At 38.5% G+C, this 17,734-nt stretch overlaps 1 protein-coding gene and 1 pseudogene across 1 annotated transcript; both read left to right on the top strand.

The window, feature by feature from the left end:
* The first annotated feature begins 8,187 nt into the window (after positions 1 to 8,187).
* On the top strand, positions 8,188 to 12,707 carry LOC145652108 (B-cell receptor CD22-like). The gene is made up of 9 exons (XM_081701582.1): positions 8,188 to 8,250; positions 8,689 to 8,754; positions 9,028 to 9,378; positions 9,708 to 9,944; positions 10,201 to 10,455; positions 10,561 to 10,815; positions 10,920 to 11,177; positions 12,193 to 12,529; positions 12,653 to 12,707. Exons 2-9 carry the CDS (start codon positions 8,700 to 8,702, stop codon positions 12,705 to 12,707), a joined length of 1,803 nt encoding a protein of 600 aa, XP_081557708.1. The 5' UTR covers positions 8,188 to 8,250; positions 8,689 to 8,699.
* On the top strand, positions 11,302 to 17,417 carry LOC145651963 (uncharacterized; annotated as a pseudogene).
* Positions 17,418 to 17,734: the final 317 nt, after the last annotated feature.

Genomic DNA, 17,734 nt, shown 5'->3' with positions numbered 1-17,734 from the left:
TGTTAGTAGCTAGTTTGTCCTGCTGCAAGTAATATATGTCCCAACAATCAGAAACCTTGTTTGGGGAAGACGTGGCGGGACTTCTGCCTTATAAGCAGACCACTTGCAGAAGCAGTGCAGCACAGCCCTGGGGCACTTTGGGGAGATACGTACTTAAATATTTCAAACTAAATGATATTGATACTAACCACCTAACAAATGCATATACTTGTTATTTATTATGGGTACAAAATACATAGCTATACTTTAAGATAACAACAACAATAAAACAACAACAATAAGAGCAACAACAACAACAACAACAGTAATAATAATAATAATAATTTTGATGCAGCCCTTTTTACTTGCTGTTTTTAATCTGTTTCAGAACTTGCTGCTGTGTCCTTTGTGATCTATGCAAAATGAGTAAAATCTCCCCTGAAACACACTCCAGTGAGTTATTCATTTCAAACAGAATTCTTTGATAATAACAAATAACTAAATAAATACTTGAAATTTGAGGTAGCCATTTTTTTTTGTTTAGAAAGTTACAAAAGAAGAATAAATAGGATTATTTACTCTTGTAGACATAAAGCACAATTTGAGTTGATGGTTAACCAAATATTTTATAGTAAGTTATTCTAAGTTGTTTTTCTACCTTGTTTCTTGTTTCTTGTGTTTACTTGAGGGAAACTGAATGCGTTGTAAATGGTTGTACACTTATCAGAGTCATCTTTAAAGCTGTGATAGCAAGTAAACCTTTTAAACAAGGTTCTTAGGTCTATACAGCTGGGTGTTTGTGCTCCAAATGCTGCTTCCAGTCTTAATGTAATGCACATATCAGTGTGATGATCAGGACTCACTTGGTACAGTCAGTCAACCTCCTGAAGTTCTGTAAGAGACTTGAGCTCTAGGCGACCACGCAAGAAGAGAAACACATGCAGCTGTTAACTTATATCAAAATGATCTGAGTTCATCTTACAATGTGTGCACAAATATTAGGCAAGATAATATTTTGATCATCTCATAATCTTTTTGCATATTTTCCAACTCCAAGCTATATAAACTTGAATGCTTATTGGATTTAAGCATATCAGGTGATGTGTATTTGTGTAATGTGAGAGGGTGTGGCCTAAGGAAATCAACACCCTATATCAAGGTGTGCATAATTATTAGGCAGCTTAATTTCCTCAAGCAAAAAGTCAAACATTGTAAAAAGTCATTCAAAGGGATGCAGCACTCTTACAATTAGTAAGTTATTGGGGTGTGATCACAGAACCATCAAACGTTTTGTTGCAAATAGTCCACAGGTTTGCATGAAACGTGTTGAGGAAAAAAAGATGCAGATTAACTGTCAAAGATTTGAGAAGAATGAATCATGAAGTGACCTGGAAATCATTATCCTCCAGTGCTGTTATATTCCAGAACTGTAATCCACCTTGAGTGCCCAGGAGTACAAGGTTTTCAGTACTCACAGACATGACCAAGGTAAAGAAGGCTATAAACCAACAACCACTGAACAACATACATAAGGTGAAACGTCAAGACTGGGCCAAGAAATATCTGAAGACAAATTTTTCAAAGGATTTATGGACTGATGAAAGACCAGATGGATGGGCCTTTTGCTGGATCAGTAATGGGCACAGAGCTCCACTTCGACTCACCAGGAAGGTGGAGGTGGGACACTATTATGGGTTGGTATTATTAAAGATGAGCTAATTGGCCCTTTTTTTTTTTTACGATGGACTTAAAATAAACTCCCAAACCTACTGCCAGTTTTTAGAAACCTTCTTCAAACAGTGGAACAGAAAAAAGTCTGCACCTTTCAAGAAGACCATGATTTTTATGCAGGACAATGCTCCATTGCATGCATCGAAGTACTCCACTTCATGTCTAGCCAGTAAAGGCCTTAAAGATTAAAAATAATTTGAACTTCTGGAACTTCTGGGAGATTTATGGTGAAGGAAAACAATACAGATTTCTGAACCGTGTCTGGGAGGCTGCAGCTGCTCCTGCACAAAGGTGATTGTGTCACGGTATGGCCCCTCCCTCGCCCGTCACAGATTGTAAACAGATTAAAAAACTGACAGACCCCATGAATAGAAGGCTTATGACTATTATTGAATAAGACAGTGGCTATATTGGTCACTGATTTTTTTAAAATGTCAGAAATGTTTTTTGTAAATGTTTTTATTTGTATGTTGTTTGTTTATTATTCTCACTTTAACAGATGAAAATAAACAAGTCAGATGGGTAAATTTCTATTTTTCATTTAGGTGCATAATAATTCTGCACACTAATAGTTGCCCAATAATTATGCACACATAGATATTTTCCTAAGAAAGCTAAAACTTCACTTTTACTTTCTTAAATATTCAGGTTTCAGGTTTATTAACATTTTGGATTGACCAAGAGCACTGTATTTGTTCAATAATAAAATGAATCCTCAAAAATAGAACTTGCCTAATAATTGTGCACACATTATAGTCTCAAACAGCACGCTAACAAGATGTTTTTATGAAATTATTCTAATAAGGGTTAAGGGTGGGAATTACGTATTCTATTAAATTATACAATATACATTATACAATATAAAACAAATGCTAAATTATATATTTTCTCCTAATATTAAGGAGAAATAAGTCCTCCTGTTTCACTGGTCTTTTGAACACATACAGGCACAGCTGTTAGCTAGGCAGCTAGGCAACATAATATATCTAGCTAGCTAGCCGGTCTAATTGGTTACCTAATTGCATTGTTAATATAACAAAATGTAAAACATCTACTAAGTGACCTTGAGCTAAAGTTCAGAGTAGTCCAAGAAATTGTAATAATCACAGTTATCACCAAATCCAATGTGATGTTTGTGACTTATCTTATATGCACAATATTTAGCCGATATGAACTATAGACCCAGAGCAAAGAAAAGCAGCTGTGTGTGTGTGTGTGTGTGTGTGTGTGTGTGTATATTGTCTGGCCAAAAATATTTAATATTTTATTAAATACTCTAATATTTCGTTGGACTGCCTTTAGCTTTGATTATGGCACGCATTCGCTGTGGTGTCGTTTCCACAAGCTTCTGCAATGTCACAAGATTTATTTCTGTCCAGAGTTGCATTAATTTTTCCCCAAGATCTTGTATCGATGATGGGAGATTTGGACCACTGCGTAACGTCTTCTCCAGCACATCCCAAAGATTCTCAATGGGGTTCAGGTCTGGGCTCTGTGGTGGCCAATCCATGTGTGAAAAAGATGTCTCATGCTCCCTGAACCACTCTTTCACAATTTGAGCCTGATGAATCCTAGCATTGTCATCTTGGAATATACCCGTGCCATAAGGGAAGAAAAAATTCATTGATGGAATAACCTGGTCATTCAGTATATTCAGGTAGTCAGCTGACCTCATTCTTTGGGCACATAACATTGCTGAACCTAGACCTGACCAAGTGCAGCAACCCCAGATCATAGGTTACACAGCTGTTTAGTCCCAATCCCTTGAGTTCCCTTTGCATTGTGCGAGTGGAAATGCTCTTACTTTCACTATTACTGTCTACTGTTGTTTTTCTATGATTTGATTTCACCACATGTTTAAGTGATTGCTGATCATGATTATTCAAGATTGTTTTGCGACCACATTCCTTCCTCGAAGATGATGTTGCCCCACTGCCCTTCCACTTTTTAATAATGCATTGGACAGTTCTTAACCTGATTTTAGTAGTTTCAGCAATCTCCTTAGATGTTTTCTCTGCTTAATGCATGCCAGTAATTTGACCCTTCTGAAACAGATTAACATCTTTTCCACGACCACAGGATGTGTCTTTCGACCTGGTTGTTTAAGAAATGAGAAGCTACTCACTGCATCAGTTAGGGTTAAATAACCTGTTGCCAGATGAAACATAATCACCAATACAATAAATATATATATATTAAATGAGTATGAAGTATTTGTTATTATTTTGGCTACTCTACCCACCTCAGCAGGAGAGCTACATCAGTAATTACACTTTGTCCTCATTCAGTGCTACACAGGATTCTACAGCAGTGATATAATTCTACAGACCCTCTGTACCATGCATTCTGTACCACACTGAACAACATTCACAGATCTGCCCAGGGCCAGTGGCATCAGATTTGGCTATTGGACACCCTACTGAAAGAAGAAGATGAGCTACCCGTTACACTTGAGCATCAGTATCATCTGTGCAATTCCAGGATTCCTCTACATTTTTGAGAAATATCGATCTAATATGGACCATCATTCTCCCCTAAAAATACTTTTTTAGGCTCTCCAGCGATGACCATTTGAGAGACCCCACAGACGTGGGGGAGTATTACACCACAGTTCCATTTTGTTGTAAAATCCAAAATTAAGAAACCCAAAATGCCTTGGCTTGGGTAGTAAGTCAATACCTGGTAAACTCTCCAAAGACTTGATTCAACAGTAGTTAGTCTGAGATTGAAGAAAACATTCTGAAACGTTCTGCTCAACCACAGGTCTGACTTACCCATTAACAGCACCTTCCTGACTAATCTACACCCTTTACAGGTCACTCCATGTAACTGCGACTTATAAATGTGACCCTACCAATTGTCACTAAAAATGTGTGTCACTAAGAAACGTTTTTAAAACGTCTCTGGAAAATCAAAGGAGTACAGGAAAAGTAGAGGAAAACCACACACAGCAATGACAATCCTCCCCGCCATCTTGTCACAACACTGATTTCAACTTGACATGATGAAAAAAATGAAAGCAGCAACACTTGATGACTGGAGAAACCAAATCCACACTTTATTTTACACCAACATGTTTCAGCCTTCATCGGGGTCGAAGGGAATAGTGATTGCATAGTTGCTTAAATACACAAAGAACAGGAAATATAATTTAAAAACAATAAAATGGCTGCAACATCCAAGTCTTCTGGTGACATGAAGAAATGTACTACACAGTGGTGATTGACTATTGTTCAGAAAAACTCCCTTCTCATTTACATAAAATGGAGAAAAGTTCAACATTTCAAAGTATCTTTGCTTGTAACACGCTCACTCCAATAATTCCTCATACACAACCACCACCTGCCTCCTAAGAAATCAATGCAAGGTGGAGAGAAAATCGACTGGCTTCACTGCAATTTAAACGTACTGTTACCACTCAGTCATTAGGGCAGGCTATTAGCTACTAGCTTAGCATGGTAGTCTTGTTTGGCAAGGCTAAAGTTACTAGTGTAGCTAACTATGTAGTTAACTGTTATTTAATAAATGCTTTGAAAGTTGCCATTTGTCTTTTAAAATGCATGGAATTCCTCATTTTTGAGAAACCAGGTCAATGAAATTAACCAAATTTTCCTGTGAATTTAGTAGAGCCCTATTCATTAACCACACATCCTATTTTGCTCAAAATTAAATGGATGTTTCCTGTATTACCATCTCTGATGTTTCCTTTAGTGACATGTCTGTTTTTGCCACTTCTTTCCACTCATTTTCTTTTTTTTTTACTTTCATCATTAATTGATTGAAAATTATTTACTACAAAGAGTATCAGCTGGTCCAATTTCCATTCTAAAGACTTCTGTACAAGATTTTTTTCTCTCTTTTACATTGTCATGTGCACTTTTCTAAATTGTTGTGGACTGATGTAATTTTTATGATGGGTTTAATCATATCATATGGGCCTTGTGTTTTTAAAACTGCTTAGAGAAACTTCTTATAAATGGTTTGTGTGTGCTTATGTGTTTGCAGTATTTCTTTAATAAAAACCAATATGAAAACAGGAACATACATCTGAAGGCCACAAGACGTTTGGAGGTCTGTATTGATTGACTCTGCAGAAAATTGGAGATCTGAACACTGTGCCTCAGCATCCGCTGACCCTGCTCTGTCATTTTATGTTGCCCATCACTTCGTGGCTGAGTTGCTCTCGTTCCCAATCGCTTTGTTATAATACCACTGACAAGTGACTGTGGAATATTTAGTTACGAGGAAATTTCATAACTGGACTTGTTGCACAGGTGGCATCCTATCACGATAGCACAGTGGAATTCACTGAGCTCCTGAGTGTGACCCATTCTTTCACAAATGTTTGTAGAAGCAGTCTGCATGCCTAGGTGCTTGGTTTTATACACCTGTGGCTATGGAAGTGATTGGAACACATGAATTCATTGATTTGGATGGGTGATTGAATACTTTTGGCAATATAGTGTATGTATATTCCACCGGTCAAAAGTTTGCATGTATGCAAATATATTTGATATATTCTGTAAATTTACATAATCTAAAGTGTAATTTTAAATCTGTAATTTACACATAATCTATCTGTGTCCTGATGTTTCAGTTGTACTGTTTCTACTTTAATTAAAATATTCAAAAATGTATTAAATGTTAGGTCTATATTTTGGCCTTCTATTGTGTCAGATGACAATAGCCTTATTCTATACAAAACAATGTATCTTACTTGAAATATTACTCAATCATAAATCTTAGCAGGATATGACTCATGACTGAGGTGTAACATGTCAGTTGTGTTTGATGTTTGACCAAGTAATGAGTGATGCCATTTCTTAAGTTAGTGCTTTGACACTGTGGCTTATTTTCTCAGTACATGTAAGACTTCAACATGCCCTGTCTTAAATCAGCTGCTGTATCCTTGGTAGCCAGCAGGGGGCAGTGGTGAGTGTAGCAACTGTGGCACAGTGTCAACACTCAGCTCATCTGACATCTTTGGGGTTTTTTCTCTTCTCTCCTGTAGTGCTTGGTTGCAATATGGAATATTAATCTACTTCTGGTTCATTATTAATAAATAGTTTACTTGACACTTAACACTTAAACAACCATCTAGCTATAATGTGATTAGTGTTAGCTGAGTGGTTATGTTTCCTCGTAACTGGATGGTTGCTAGTTCAAGCCTTGCCAATGTTGGGCCCTTAACCATTCGATTTCTCAAGTTGGACTCAGTCAAAGTTGTAAGCTGCTTTGGATAAAAGTGTCCGCTAAATGCCGTAGAAGAGTAATTTGAGAATAGTGTGCTTTCATTTCTGAAGTATCGCAAACAAGCAAAAAACAAAGCAAAAAGAGACAGACTAAACACATTCACATGATAATCTGGGAGTCCTCACATGCCCTCACCACTCTCTCTTGCCACATATTATTATTATTATTATTATTATTATTATTATTATTATTACTCAGATCCTTTTATTCAAGAAGTGAATGTACTTCTGCCATCCTGACACTTCTGGTAGTTTCAGAAACAGTCAATGCCTAAAATCTACCAGGAGAGAGTGCCTAAAGGGAACACATAACTGCTGCAGACTCTAACAGCGAGAGAGAGAAGTAAAGCTATAGAGATATCACACTTAATCAATGATCTGTCTGATCTTTGTTACAAATGCAGTCAGTTTTCAACTTAAAGGTCTTTGTGCCAAGGATGAAAATCAGATGTCACTGCATAATTATTAAAATATTCACACTCAAGAAAATATCTCAGGCTCACAGTAAACAAAGGTATGCAGAAATAATTTAAGGCCATGTGTTCCCATGGGTGGATAATTCAGATTCAGGAAATGAAAATCACCCTCAGGATTTTGGTCCATTTAGATCTGTTTATTATCTTTAAAAAACCAGGCAGAGTTAGTCAGTGGAATTGATAAGTAGATACAAAATCATACCAGGACTGTGATTATTTAAGAGGAACTCACTCAAACCCCAGGGCACTATAAATATATTAAACCAGGGTTTTTGAATATGTAAACAGCAGTTTCACAATGTGCTGTGTGGGGAGTGTGTTGGCTCACTATCATCTGGTTAGTCTTCACATGTCTTCCTGTTTTTTTCTCATGCCTCCTCAAGCTTGGTCTGCTTCTCTTTGTCTCTGCACCCTCTGCCAGTTTTTATCTGTGTTTTTTCTGTTCATCACTCTTTTTCTCTCTCTCTCACGCTCTCATGGACATGACACATAGGCATGAAACTATCGGAATTTTCAATTACTTTCAATTGTAACTTCTTAAATGATTTTATTTATTTTTCATTAATCCACATACTGATATATTTTTATTTTAACATATTTAAATTCTTTTAAGGTCAGACCACTACACTAGAAAAGGATTTTTTCTGGTAGTGTAGGGACCTGCCATTGTGAAAGGGCGGGGGGGGGGGGTTCTGATGCAATAAAAAGAGGAACAACCATCAAAGATTAAAATCTATCTCACACAGTTATGCAGTTAAAACCTTAAAGCTGCTGCTTCCATTTTTATTTAGTGTTCATAGAGTTGGTATGAGGTAAGAACCAATTTACTTTGGTATATACATACACTTTATATGCACATTTTAAAAGGGGGTTCTTTGTGGGTTCTCTAGTAAACGAAGCAGTTAAATATGAAACATTTTAGCTAATGGTTGCATTATACTCTTATTACTCTTATACTCTTACAATAGCTTTCTTACTACTACTACAAGCATACTACTACTACAACTACTACTGCTGATAATAAAAATATTAGTTATAATACTAATACTACTACTACTGCTCCTCCTCCTCCTCCTCCTACTACCACTAATAGTAGTAGATTATTGTTGCTATTGATGTTAGTCTAATATATATATATATAATGCAGGGTTGTGGATGCAAGTTTTAATTAGGAAGGAAGACAAAAAAACCACAACATTTTCATCCCTGTAACAACATTACAAACAACATTTTCATCCCTGTAATTACAGAGCTGTCTGTGATGATGTCAGTCCAAATAACCTCTGCCATTCCTCTTGTTTTTCTTATAATATCTGGTGAGTCTGAACTTTTTTTGCCAGATATTTTTGAACAAAAAAAACCCCAAAGCAAAACAGAGTGACAGACTAATGTGCTAGCCAATATTTGTATGTACAGTCATATTTGTGCAGTAGTGGCAGAGCTGTGCAGTGTGTTTGCCTCTGCTTTCCCGAAGGTTTGTTTAGCTCATCGTTCCTAACTCCAAATTATTCAAAATGATAAATATCCATTTTAATACTTGAGCAGTAAATAACAATAACTGACACTTTTTTCTTTTTTTTGTGTTGCAGGGTTTGTTGTAGAGGGTGGGTGGAATGTGAATTACAGCCCCAAATCTATCTGTGCCCTAAATGTATCTACAGTGACCATGGGCTGTACTTACACGTACCCATCTGGTTATGTAATTGTTAAAACATTGTGGAGTACAGAGCTGGTTGAAGGTAATCAAGAGCCTTCTGACATATCTTTAGACACCGAGTACAGAGACAGGGTTGAGTACCTCGGAGATAAACAGTCCAACTGCACCCTCATACTGAGAGATGTGACAGAACAGGACCAAAGGAAATACTACTTCAGGTTTATAACAAGTACTACTACAGGAAAATGGCAAGGTCAAGATGGAGTTCAGCTTTTTGTCACAGGTGAGCTACACAGTAATTGCACTCTGTCCTCAATGAGTGCCTCAGAGGACTCTACAGCAGTGATCTTCTATACCACACCTGGGGAAAAGTTTTAAGTGAGAAAAGGAAATGATTTGACCTTTTTTGAATAGTTAAAACACACAAAGACAGACTTAGACACACAATGAAGTGATTAAATGCTAAGGTCTAATTTGAGCAGTACATGCTCCTAAAATCTCATCAGAGACTCATTATAAGACTCAGTCTATGCACTGATGCTCAAAATACTGCTGACAACCTTATTGAACAGATGCAGTATGAGGTGTAGCTTTGTTCTTTCTTATTCTCAGACCTCCAGGTGGAGACTCCTGAGGAAGTGGTGGAGGGAGATGACGTCACTCTCGCGTGTAAAACCACATGCAATCTGACTGGTCCATCGTACATCTGGTACAAAAATGGGGTCAGTTTATCCTCCAACACCAAGGCCCTGAACCTGAAGACAGTCAGCAGTGAGCATGCAGGCAGTTACAGCTGTGCTGTACTGGGACAAAGCCATTCATCTTCCGCTGTTATTCTTGATGTCAGGTGTAAGTACAGATGCATTCATCTATTCTCATAAAACAACTATCTCAAGACCAACTCATATCAAGGCAATTATGGGTTTAAATATTTGGCAATTAAAATCTGACTATTTCTTTTACAACTAATTACTTTATCTGGTTTGCCCAACATTTATGCCTGAACTGAGAATATCAATAATCTTATTATTCCTATGATGTAGCAAAATGTTTGGGTGTTTTCTCTTTGACTAAAAAATTCAACTGACCTCAATATTTCTCACAGATGCTCCAAAAAGAGCATCAGTGTCCATCACTCCCTCTGGTGAAATAGTGGAAGGTAGTTCAGTGACTCTGACCTGCAGCAGTGATGCCAACCCACCTGTGCAGAGCTACAACTGGTATAAGGAGAAAACATTATTAGGAAAAGAAAACACATACATTATTCCTAATATCAGCTCTGAGGACAGTGGGGAATACAAGTGCAAGTCCACTAATCAACATGGATCAAAATACTCATCTGTAATACTGAATGTTATGTGTAAGTTAATGTTTGTACAATTTGAAATTCTGTGTTTTGTAAAGGTACAATAAAGAAAATACCTCCTCTGATGATTAAATCATGCCATTGTTTCCTGGTTTTTAGATCCTCCAAAGAATGTATCAGTGTCCATCAGTCCCTCTGGTGAAATAGTGGAGGGCAGTTCAGTGACTCTGACCTGCAGCAGTGATGCCAACCCACCTGTGCAGAACTACACCTGGTTTAAGAAGAAAACATTATTAGGAAAAGAAAGCACATACATTATTCCTAATATCAGCTCTGAGGACAGTGGGGAATACAAGTGCAAGTCCAGTAATCAACATGGAGATAAATACTCTGCTGTAATACTGAATGTTATGTGTAAGTTAATGTTTGTACAATTTGAAATTCTGTGTTTTGTAAAGGTACAATAAAGACAAACCTCTTCTGATGATTAAATCATGCCATTGTTTCCTGGTTTTTAGATCCTCCAAAGAATGTATCAGTGTCCATCAGTCCCTCTGGTGAAATAGTGGAGGGCAGTTCAGTGACTCTGACCTGCAGCAGTGATGCCAACCCACCTGTGCAGAACTACACCTGGTTTAAAGAAGGAGGAACCTCACCTGTAGGATCTGGACAGACTTACAACTTCACCATCAGCTCCAGTAGCAGTGGCTGGTACTACTGTGTGGCTCAGAACAAATATGGTTCTCACAGTTCTGCACTCTCAGTCATTTTAAAGGGTGAGAAATGGGTTTACACTATTATGGAATTAGATTAGAATTTTAGAGCTCCCATTTTGATGGTCTTTTATTTAAATAATATCTATTGATATTAATTATAATGATAACAATCTCTCTCTCTCTCTCTCTCTCTCTCTCTCTCTCTCTCTCTCTCTCTCTCTCTTAGCAAGAGTCTCCATGATTTTTTATATAGTTGTTGGAGTCTGTCTAACTGTGGTTGTAGTCCTACTCAGTGGAGTTTTCTGGACAAGGTAAAGATGTGTGTGTGTTTCATATTCATTAAAAGTTATTGCTATTATTATTATTATTATTATTATTATTGTTATTATTATTATTATTATTATTATTATTATTGTGTCAGGAGAAAACTAAGAGATGATTTGCCTGAAGAACCTATGTTAAAACAGGTAAGGCCATACTGATACCACAGCATTTTTAATCTAGTTTTCATTTTGTTACTCTGTGAACTCAGGAAATATATGTGTAATGTAGAGCAAAGTGAGGTAGGATGCAAATGTGGAGATGAGCAACAAACCGTGGTCATTATTAATCGCGGTCAACCGTCTAGGGTCAGTAGGCCAGGAGTCAGACATGAAACCATAAAAAATTATGCCCAGGAGTGTCAGAGAACAACAGAGAACAGGAAACACAAGACACCAGAAAGCAAACCAATGAATGTCCAGCAACAAAAAGAGAAAGACATGAGGTGTATATATACACAACTAGGTTAAGGGGAAACGAGACAGCTGAAAAGCAAATAAACATAAATACGAGCATAAACAAAATCACATTGTGCTAGCACCATTGAATCAGCAGCAACAATGGGGGGAGACCAAGAGAATTTGAATGACAGCAATTTGGTAAAAAGCTAAAATCAGTACACATCTACCATGATCATGTAACCTGTTGTGAGTGTATTTTCTTTGCTGACTACTACAAGCATATAGGCAACAAACATTTACTTTATTAAAAAAATCTTATTTCTCTTGCTGTCTCTTTCATGTACTTATTTCAGTGTGGCCCTATCAATCCTTGCGTCAAGATACAGCTGCAAAGTATAATTTTTTCATCCTTCAGGAAAACATCTATAGCAATGTAACAGCAAGAGCTACAAGCAGTGATCCAGCCTCCAACCTGGATATGACCAATCAGGATGTTCAATATGCCAGTGTTGTGCCTCAGCAACATACTTATCCCAGGAAAGCTGAAGGTCCTGTGGTGAAAGCTGCTGTCTCTGGGCCAGTTGAGGAGTCTGAGTATGCTACTGCCCAACACCAACATCATCAGTTTATAGAGAAGGACTGCATTCAGTATGCCAGTGTGAAATTTACCTGCAATGGTCCAGCCAGCAGGTAAAAGAGAACACCACAATCAGGCTCTTAGTACTGCACTGTAACAGTGTAAATTTGAGCGAACGCTTTCAGAATGTTTTTCAGATTGATCACAGTTGGTTCCACTTTTGTCTTTGATTACAGGTGTGTTGGTCTCTCACTTGAGGATTCCTTAGTGATCTACAGCAGTGTGAAATGAACAATATACACACATGTTTTTAGGACCAGTATTATCAGCAGTTGAGAGAGCTGTCATCTTTATTAGACACCTTAATGAAATGAGAAGACAAATCACCAGATGGAACTACCAAATTACATTTTAACTTGATATAATCTAAGACAGTATTTCAGTACACACATACACACACACACACACACACACACACACATCATCCTCATTATCATCATCATAAATTTATGGAGAATATATCTATATATATATATATCTATATATATATCTATATCTATATCTATCTATATATATATATATATATCCGTAGCGGTAAAAGTTTTTACAGAGCCAGGTTGCTGGCCCGGCGCCTATACCTCCTCCTTTCACATCCGGCACTTGGGAACCGGCAATGGTAGAGTTACGGAAACAACAAGCGAATATTCTAAACGATCCCATCAGCAAAGAGGACCTGGCCCTAACTTGATGACGGTGCTGGAGCAAACCCCCGAGGGTGTCCAACTCCTGATGCAGACCGGAACCTTCGATGCAAAAATGATTTCCAAATTAGGCACCTGGAACGTTAGAACTCTCTGCGAAGGTGGGAAGCTCGCCCAGCTTCTACACGAATTTGACAACTACAATCTTGACATATTGGGCGTCTCCGAAATGCGTTGGGCTGGATCAGGAAAGATCGTAAGTGATGGCAAGTCAGTCCTGTATTCAGGACATGAGGAGCACCATATTCATGGTGTCGGATTGGTGCTTAGTAAAAAGGCATCATGTGCACTGCTTGGATGGAAACCTGTCAATGATCGCATCATCACCACACGATTTCAATCAAGAAACGCTAAAACTTCCATCATCCAAGTATACGCTCCAACCGAAGACTCCGATGACGATCAGAAGGATACGTTCTACGGACTGCTACACGACACCATTGACACCCAAGACACCCATGACGTTAAACTTCTCATTGGTGATTTTAATGCACAAATTATCGATGACCGTCGTGGCTTAAAAAACGTCATTGGTCCACACAGTTCGTGGCGACAGACGAACAATAATGGTGAACGACTTCTATCCTTTAGCAATATGAACAATTTCTGCATTGGTAACACATACTTCCGACACAAAAACATCCATAAGAAAACCTGGCGATCGCCGGATGGAGCCACATACAATGAAATTGACTTTATCTGTATCTCTCGGCGATGGCGTCCAGCACTGTTGGACGTCAGAGCCTATCGCGGGGCGGACGTTGGATCGGACCATTATCTCGTATGATCCTCAATTCGGTTACGGCTCAAACGGAGAGAACAAAAGCAACGACAACGTCCTTACGCTGTGGAGAAGCTGAAAGACTTTGGCACCACACCGCCACCTTCAGACCTGGTAGTTAATCTTGATCTAATCACTATCGAGGAAACTAAGGTGGCTATTCGAACACTCCAAGCCAACAAAGCACCCGGCCTAGACGAGATAGCACCGGAAATGCTAAAGCATGGTGGAGACGCAATTGCAAACACCCTCACAGTGCTGTTCAACAAGTGCTGGCAAGATCAGAGTGTCCCAAGTGCCTGGAGGAAAGGAGTAATCGTTAAACTCCCCAAGAAAGGCAATACCGCCGACTGCAACAATTGGAAGGGCATTACACTCCTCTTGGTTCCTGGAAAAGTCTTCTGCAGCGTTCTATTACGGCGCCTTCAACAAGCTGTGAACGAAATTCTCCAGGAAGAGCAAGCCGGATTCAGAGTGGGCCGATCGTGCAGTGAGCAGATTTACATGCTTCGTAATATCATCAAACAGTGCATCGAATTCCAGCGCCCCCTGCTCATCAACTTTATCGACTTCAAAAAGGCTTTTGATAGCATCCACAGGGGCTCCTTGTGGAAAATTGTACGAGCCTACGGCATTCCACAGCGGTTTGTGAACGTCTTCCAGAACCTATATATCAGCTCTAGCTGCTGCGTCAGGACAGACGATGGCTACACAGACTTCTTCAGCATCGAAACCGGAGTCAAGCAAGGATGTATCCTGTCGCCAATTCTCTTCTCGCTCACAGTCGACTACGTCATGAAAAAGGCGATGATGAGCCCAGTGACTGGAATCCCTTGGACAAACGGATCTCATCTCACTGATCTCGATTTCGCAGATGACATTGCTTTGCTAGCGAATACAAAACCGGCTCTACAATCCATGACAGCATGCCTTGAGGGCGAAGCGGAAAAGGTTGGCTTGCGCATTAACACAGACAAAACCAAGGTCATGCGGGTGAATTGTCAAACAAAGGTGCAGATAACTATTGGGCAGCAAACGGTGGAGGACATCGACGAGTTCACATATCTCGGCAGCATAGTATCCAATAATGACGGTGGCTCAGAAGCGAACGTTCGATGTAGGATCAGAAAGGCGGCGGGTGTGTTCTACACCGCATCTGGTCCTCAACAACAATCAATACAGAAATCAAAATGCGTCTGTACTCCACGATCTTCATCCCAACTGCCATTTACGCCAGTGAAACCTGGAGGAACACAAAGAGGATCGCCCAGAAACTAAACGTTTTCCATCAACAGTGCCTACGCCGAATATTGGGTATCTCGTATAAGGACAGAATTAGCAATGAGGAAGTTTTCAATGGAGTGGATTGCGGAAGCTGGAAGAAATTGTCACCGCACGCAGAATGTGCCTCACTGGTCATCTCCCACGTCTTCCAGACAAACGCATCTCAAAGGCAGCTGTACACTGGACACCGACAGGAGGAAAGCGAAAGCAAGGCCGACCCAAAACCACCTGGAGATCAACCTTCATCGCCGACCTAAAAACTATTGACATACGCTCATTGGACGAAGCCAGAGACGCTGCAGCCGATAGGACCCGTTGGAGAGCGCTTGTTGCCCAATGCACCAAGGAGTGCGGGAGGAACTAAAGTAAAAAAAGTTATATATTTATATATATATATATATATATATATATATATATATATATATATATATATATATATATATATATATATATTTATATAGTTATATATATATATGAGTTTGTGTGTTTGTATGTATCTTACTTACCCTTGCTGAGGTTGTGCAACTTTTCATTTACAGTTCATTTAATTTTTTTCAATCTTTGGGTTTCATATAGAAGCTAACTTTGCTTATATGTTACTACAGTCAACTGCAGCTATTGTTGAGACTATAGCCAAGAGTTCTTTAAGACTATAAATGTGACAATAACCTCAAAATGTAATTATTCTTATTCTGTAATTTTTATTTTATTATGTGTAGAACAATTAATGAAGTGTCACTGCTCCCCTCTGTTTAAACTTAACCTTCATAGGGAGATTGAAATAGTGTTTAATATTGTCTACAGACCTTTATGTAAGTCCAGAGGCTGAGTGATTTTGTTCTTGTGCTGAGGTCCACTCTCAGCTGTGCCTATATTCTGAATCCTTCCAGCACAACAGTGCTTTACCAGGTTGTGTAGAATTACTGGAAGAATCACCTATATTGCCCTCAGATCTTATAGACCAGAACCTATCAATCACTGGAGACTAGCACAACAGTGCTTTAGCAGGTTGTGTAAAGTTTCGTTCAGAAGACAAATGTTCACCATCCCATGTAGAGGAGTAGGCCTGCAGAGTAAATGCTAGCATTATTTGTATAGATGAAGGCTGTAGTATCCACTTATATGCTTTTTATTTTATGCCTTTTTTAGACTTGTATGAATTATTATTTATTCACTTTTTAAAAAAAATTATTCAAGTCCTTTTATTCATTTATTCACCTATTGTTGTTGAGATTTTCATTTTCCATGGCTGATCACAGCTGTAAAAGCCTCACAATGCTCAAACTACAAGAGTAAATTGCGTTTTACAGCTTGGACTGGTAATCCTTGAAGTGTCTTAGATTATCAGAAACATTAAAATAAGCCATCCTTGGGTTCCCCACGACTGCGATTAGAAAGCATCACATAACAAAGAAAAGACTGCCCTCCTGTTGTTAGTGGGATGTGCTACTTTAACACAGAGATGTAACACAGAAGGGTCTACAAGGTCTACAATACATTATGTAGAGATGTAGCACAAGAAAACTTGTTAATTCTAAACTCTTTCACCATTTAGCAAAGGTTTGGATTTAAAGTTTCCCTCATTGGTTCATATTGTGATGCCTTTGCAAATATGTCATTTCAGACAAATCCAGGTTGACAGAGCTGCACAAGGTGTGAGAGGATGAAGTTCAAGGCAAGACTCTAGAACTTCAAAATATTAGACTGAATTAAGATCACGTGGACTAAGTCTGATGCAAGTGTATGCATATAATAGTTGGAATTTGATTCGCTGAGTGTGGGTGACATTTCAAAACGGTTGATTTTAAGATTGAGGTGCTGATTCTACTGGTGATTTCGTCCTTAGGTAGATGATTTATCAGCTATTGCTCAGATTAAAAAAACAATTTTTTTGGCTTCAACAGGTTGTAATCAGTGATAATATTCACAAAGCTGAGGAATAAGATTCACTGTGACTAGAGGGATAAATTCTGGTTTCTAGTAGAGAGAAGTATGGTGTGCGTAATTGTTTAGAGCTTCTCATTGGTGTGTTGACTGGATGTAAAAACATTGTGCAGTGTGTTGATTGGATGTGAAAGTTGTGTGTTGATTGTACAGCATCCTTGTATTCTGAGAAACGTGCTGTATAAGTGTACCTAATACAAATTATAATAAAATGTCTGTATTTCACCTGGATATAGCAGTAATTGTTTTCCCTTTTAAAATCAGTCAGTCTAGACTTGGAGGAAGTTTAGCTTATTGTCATGATGAGAGTCTCGGTGTATGAAAACCAAGGTTGTGACAGCGGCCTGAGTGCTGCAGAGCATGGAACAGGACGCACAGACTCCATTGACTTGGAGAAGCATTTAATAACAGTCAGAAAGGTGACTCATTTAATGATTTTATTATTCATCAGCTGCCCAGCTATCACAAAACATCAAAGAAAGTCATTTAAAATCCAAGCACATTTAAAGTGTATTAAAGGCCTTTAAATGGGATTATTCACACTAGGC

The sequence above is a fragment of the Electrophorus electricus genome, chromosome 18 (genome assembly GCF_041902795.1).
Source record: "Electrophorus electricus isolate QZ-2024a chromosome 18, ASM4190279v1, whole genome shotgun sequence".
NCBI lineage: Eukaryota > Metazoa > Chordata > Actinopteri > Gymnotiformes > Gymnotidae > Electrophorus > Electrophorus electricus.
This window is presented reverse-complemented; position numbering and strand designations above follow the sequence as displayed.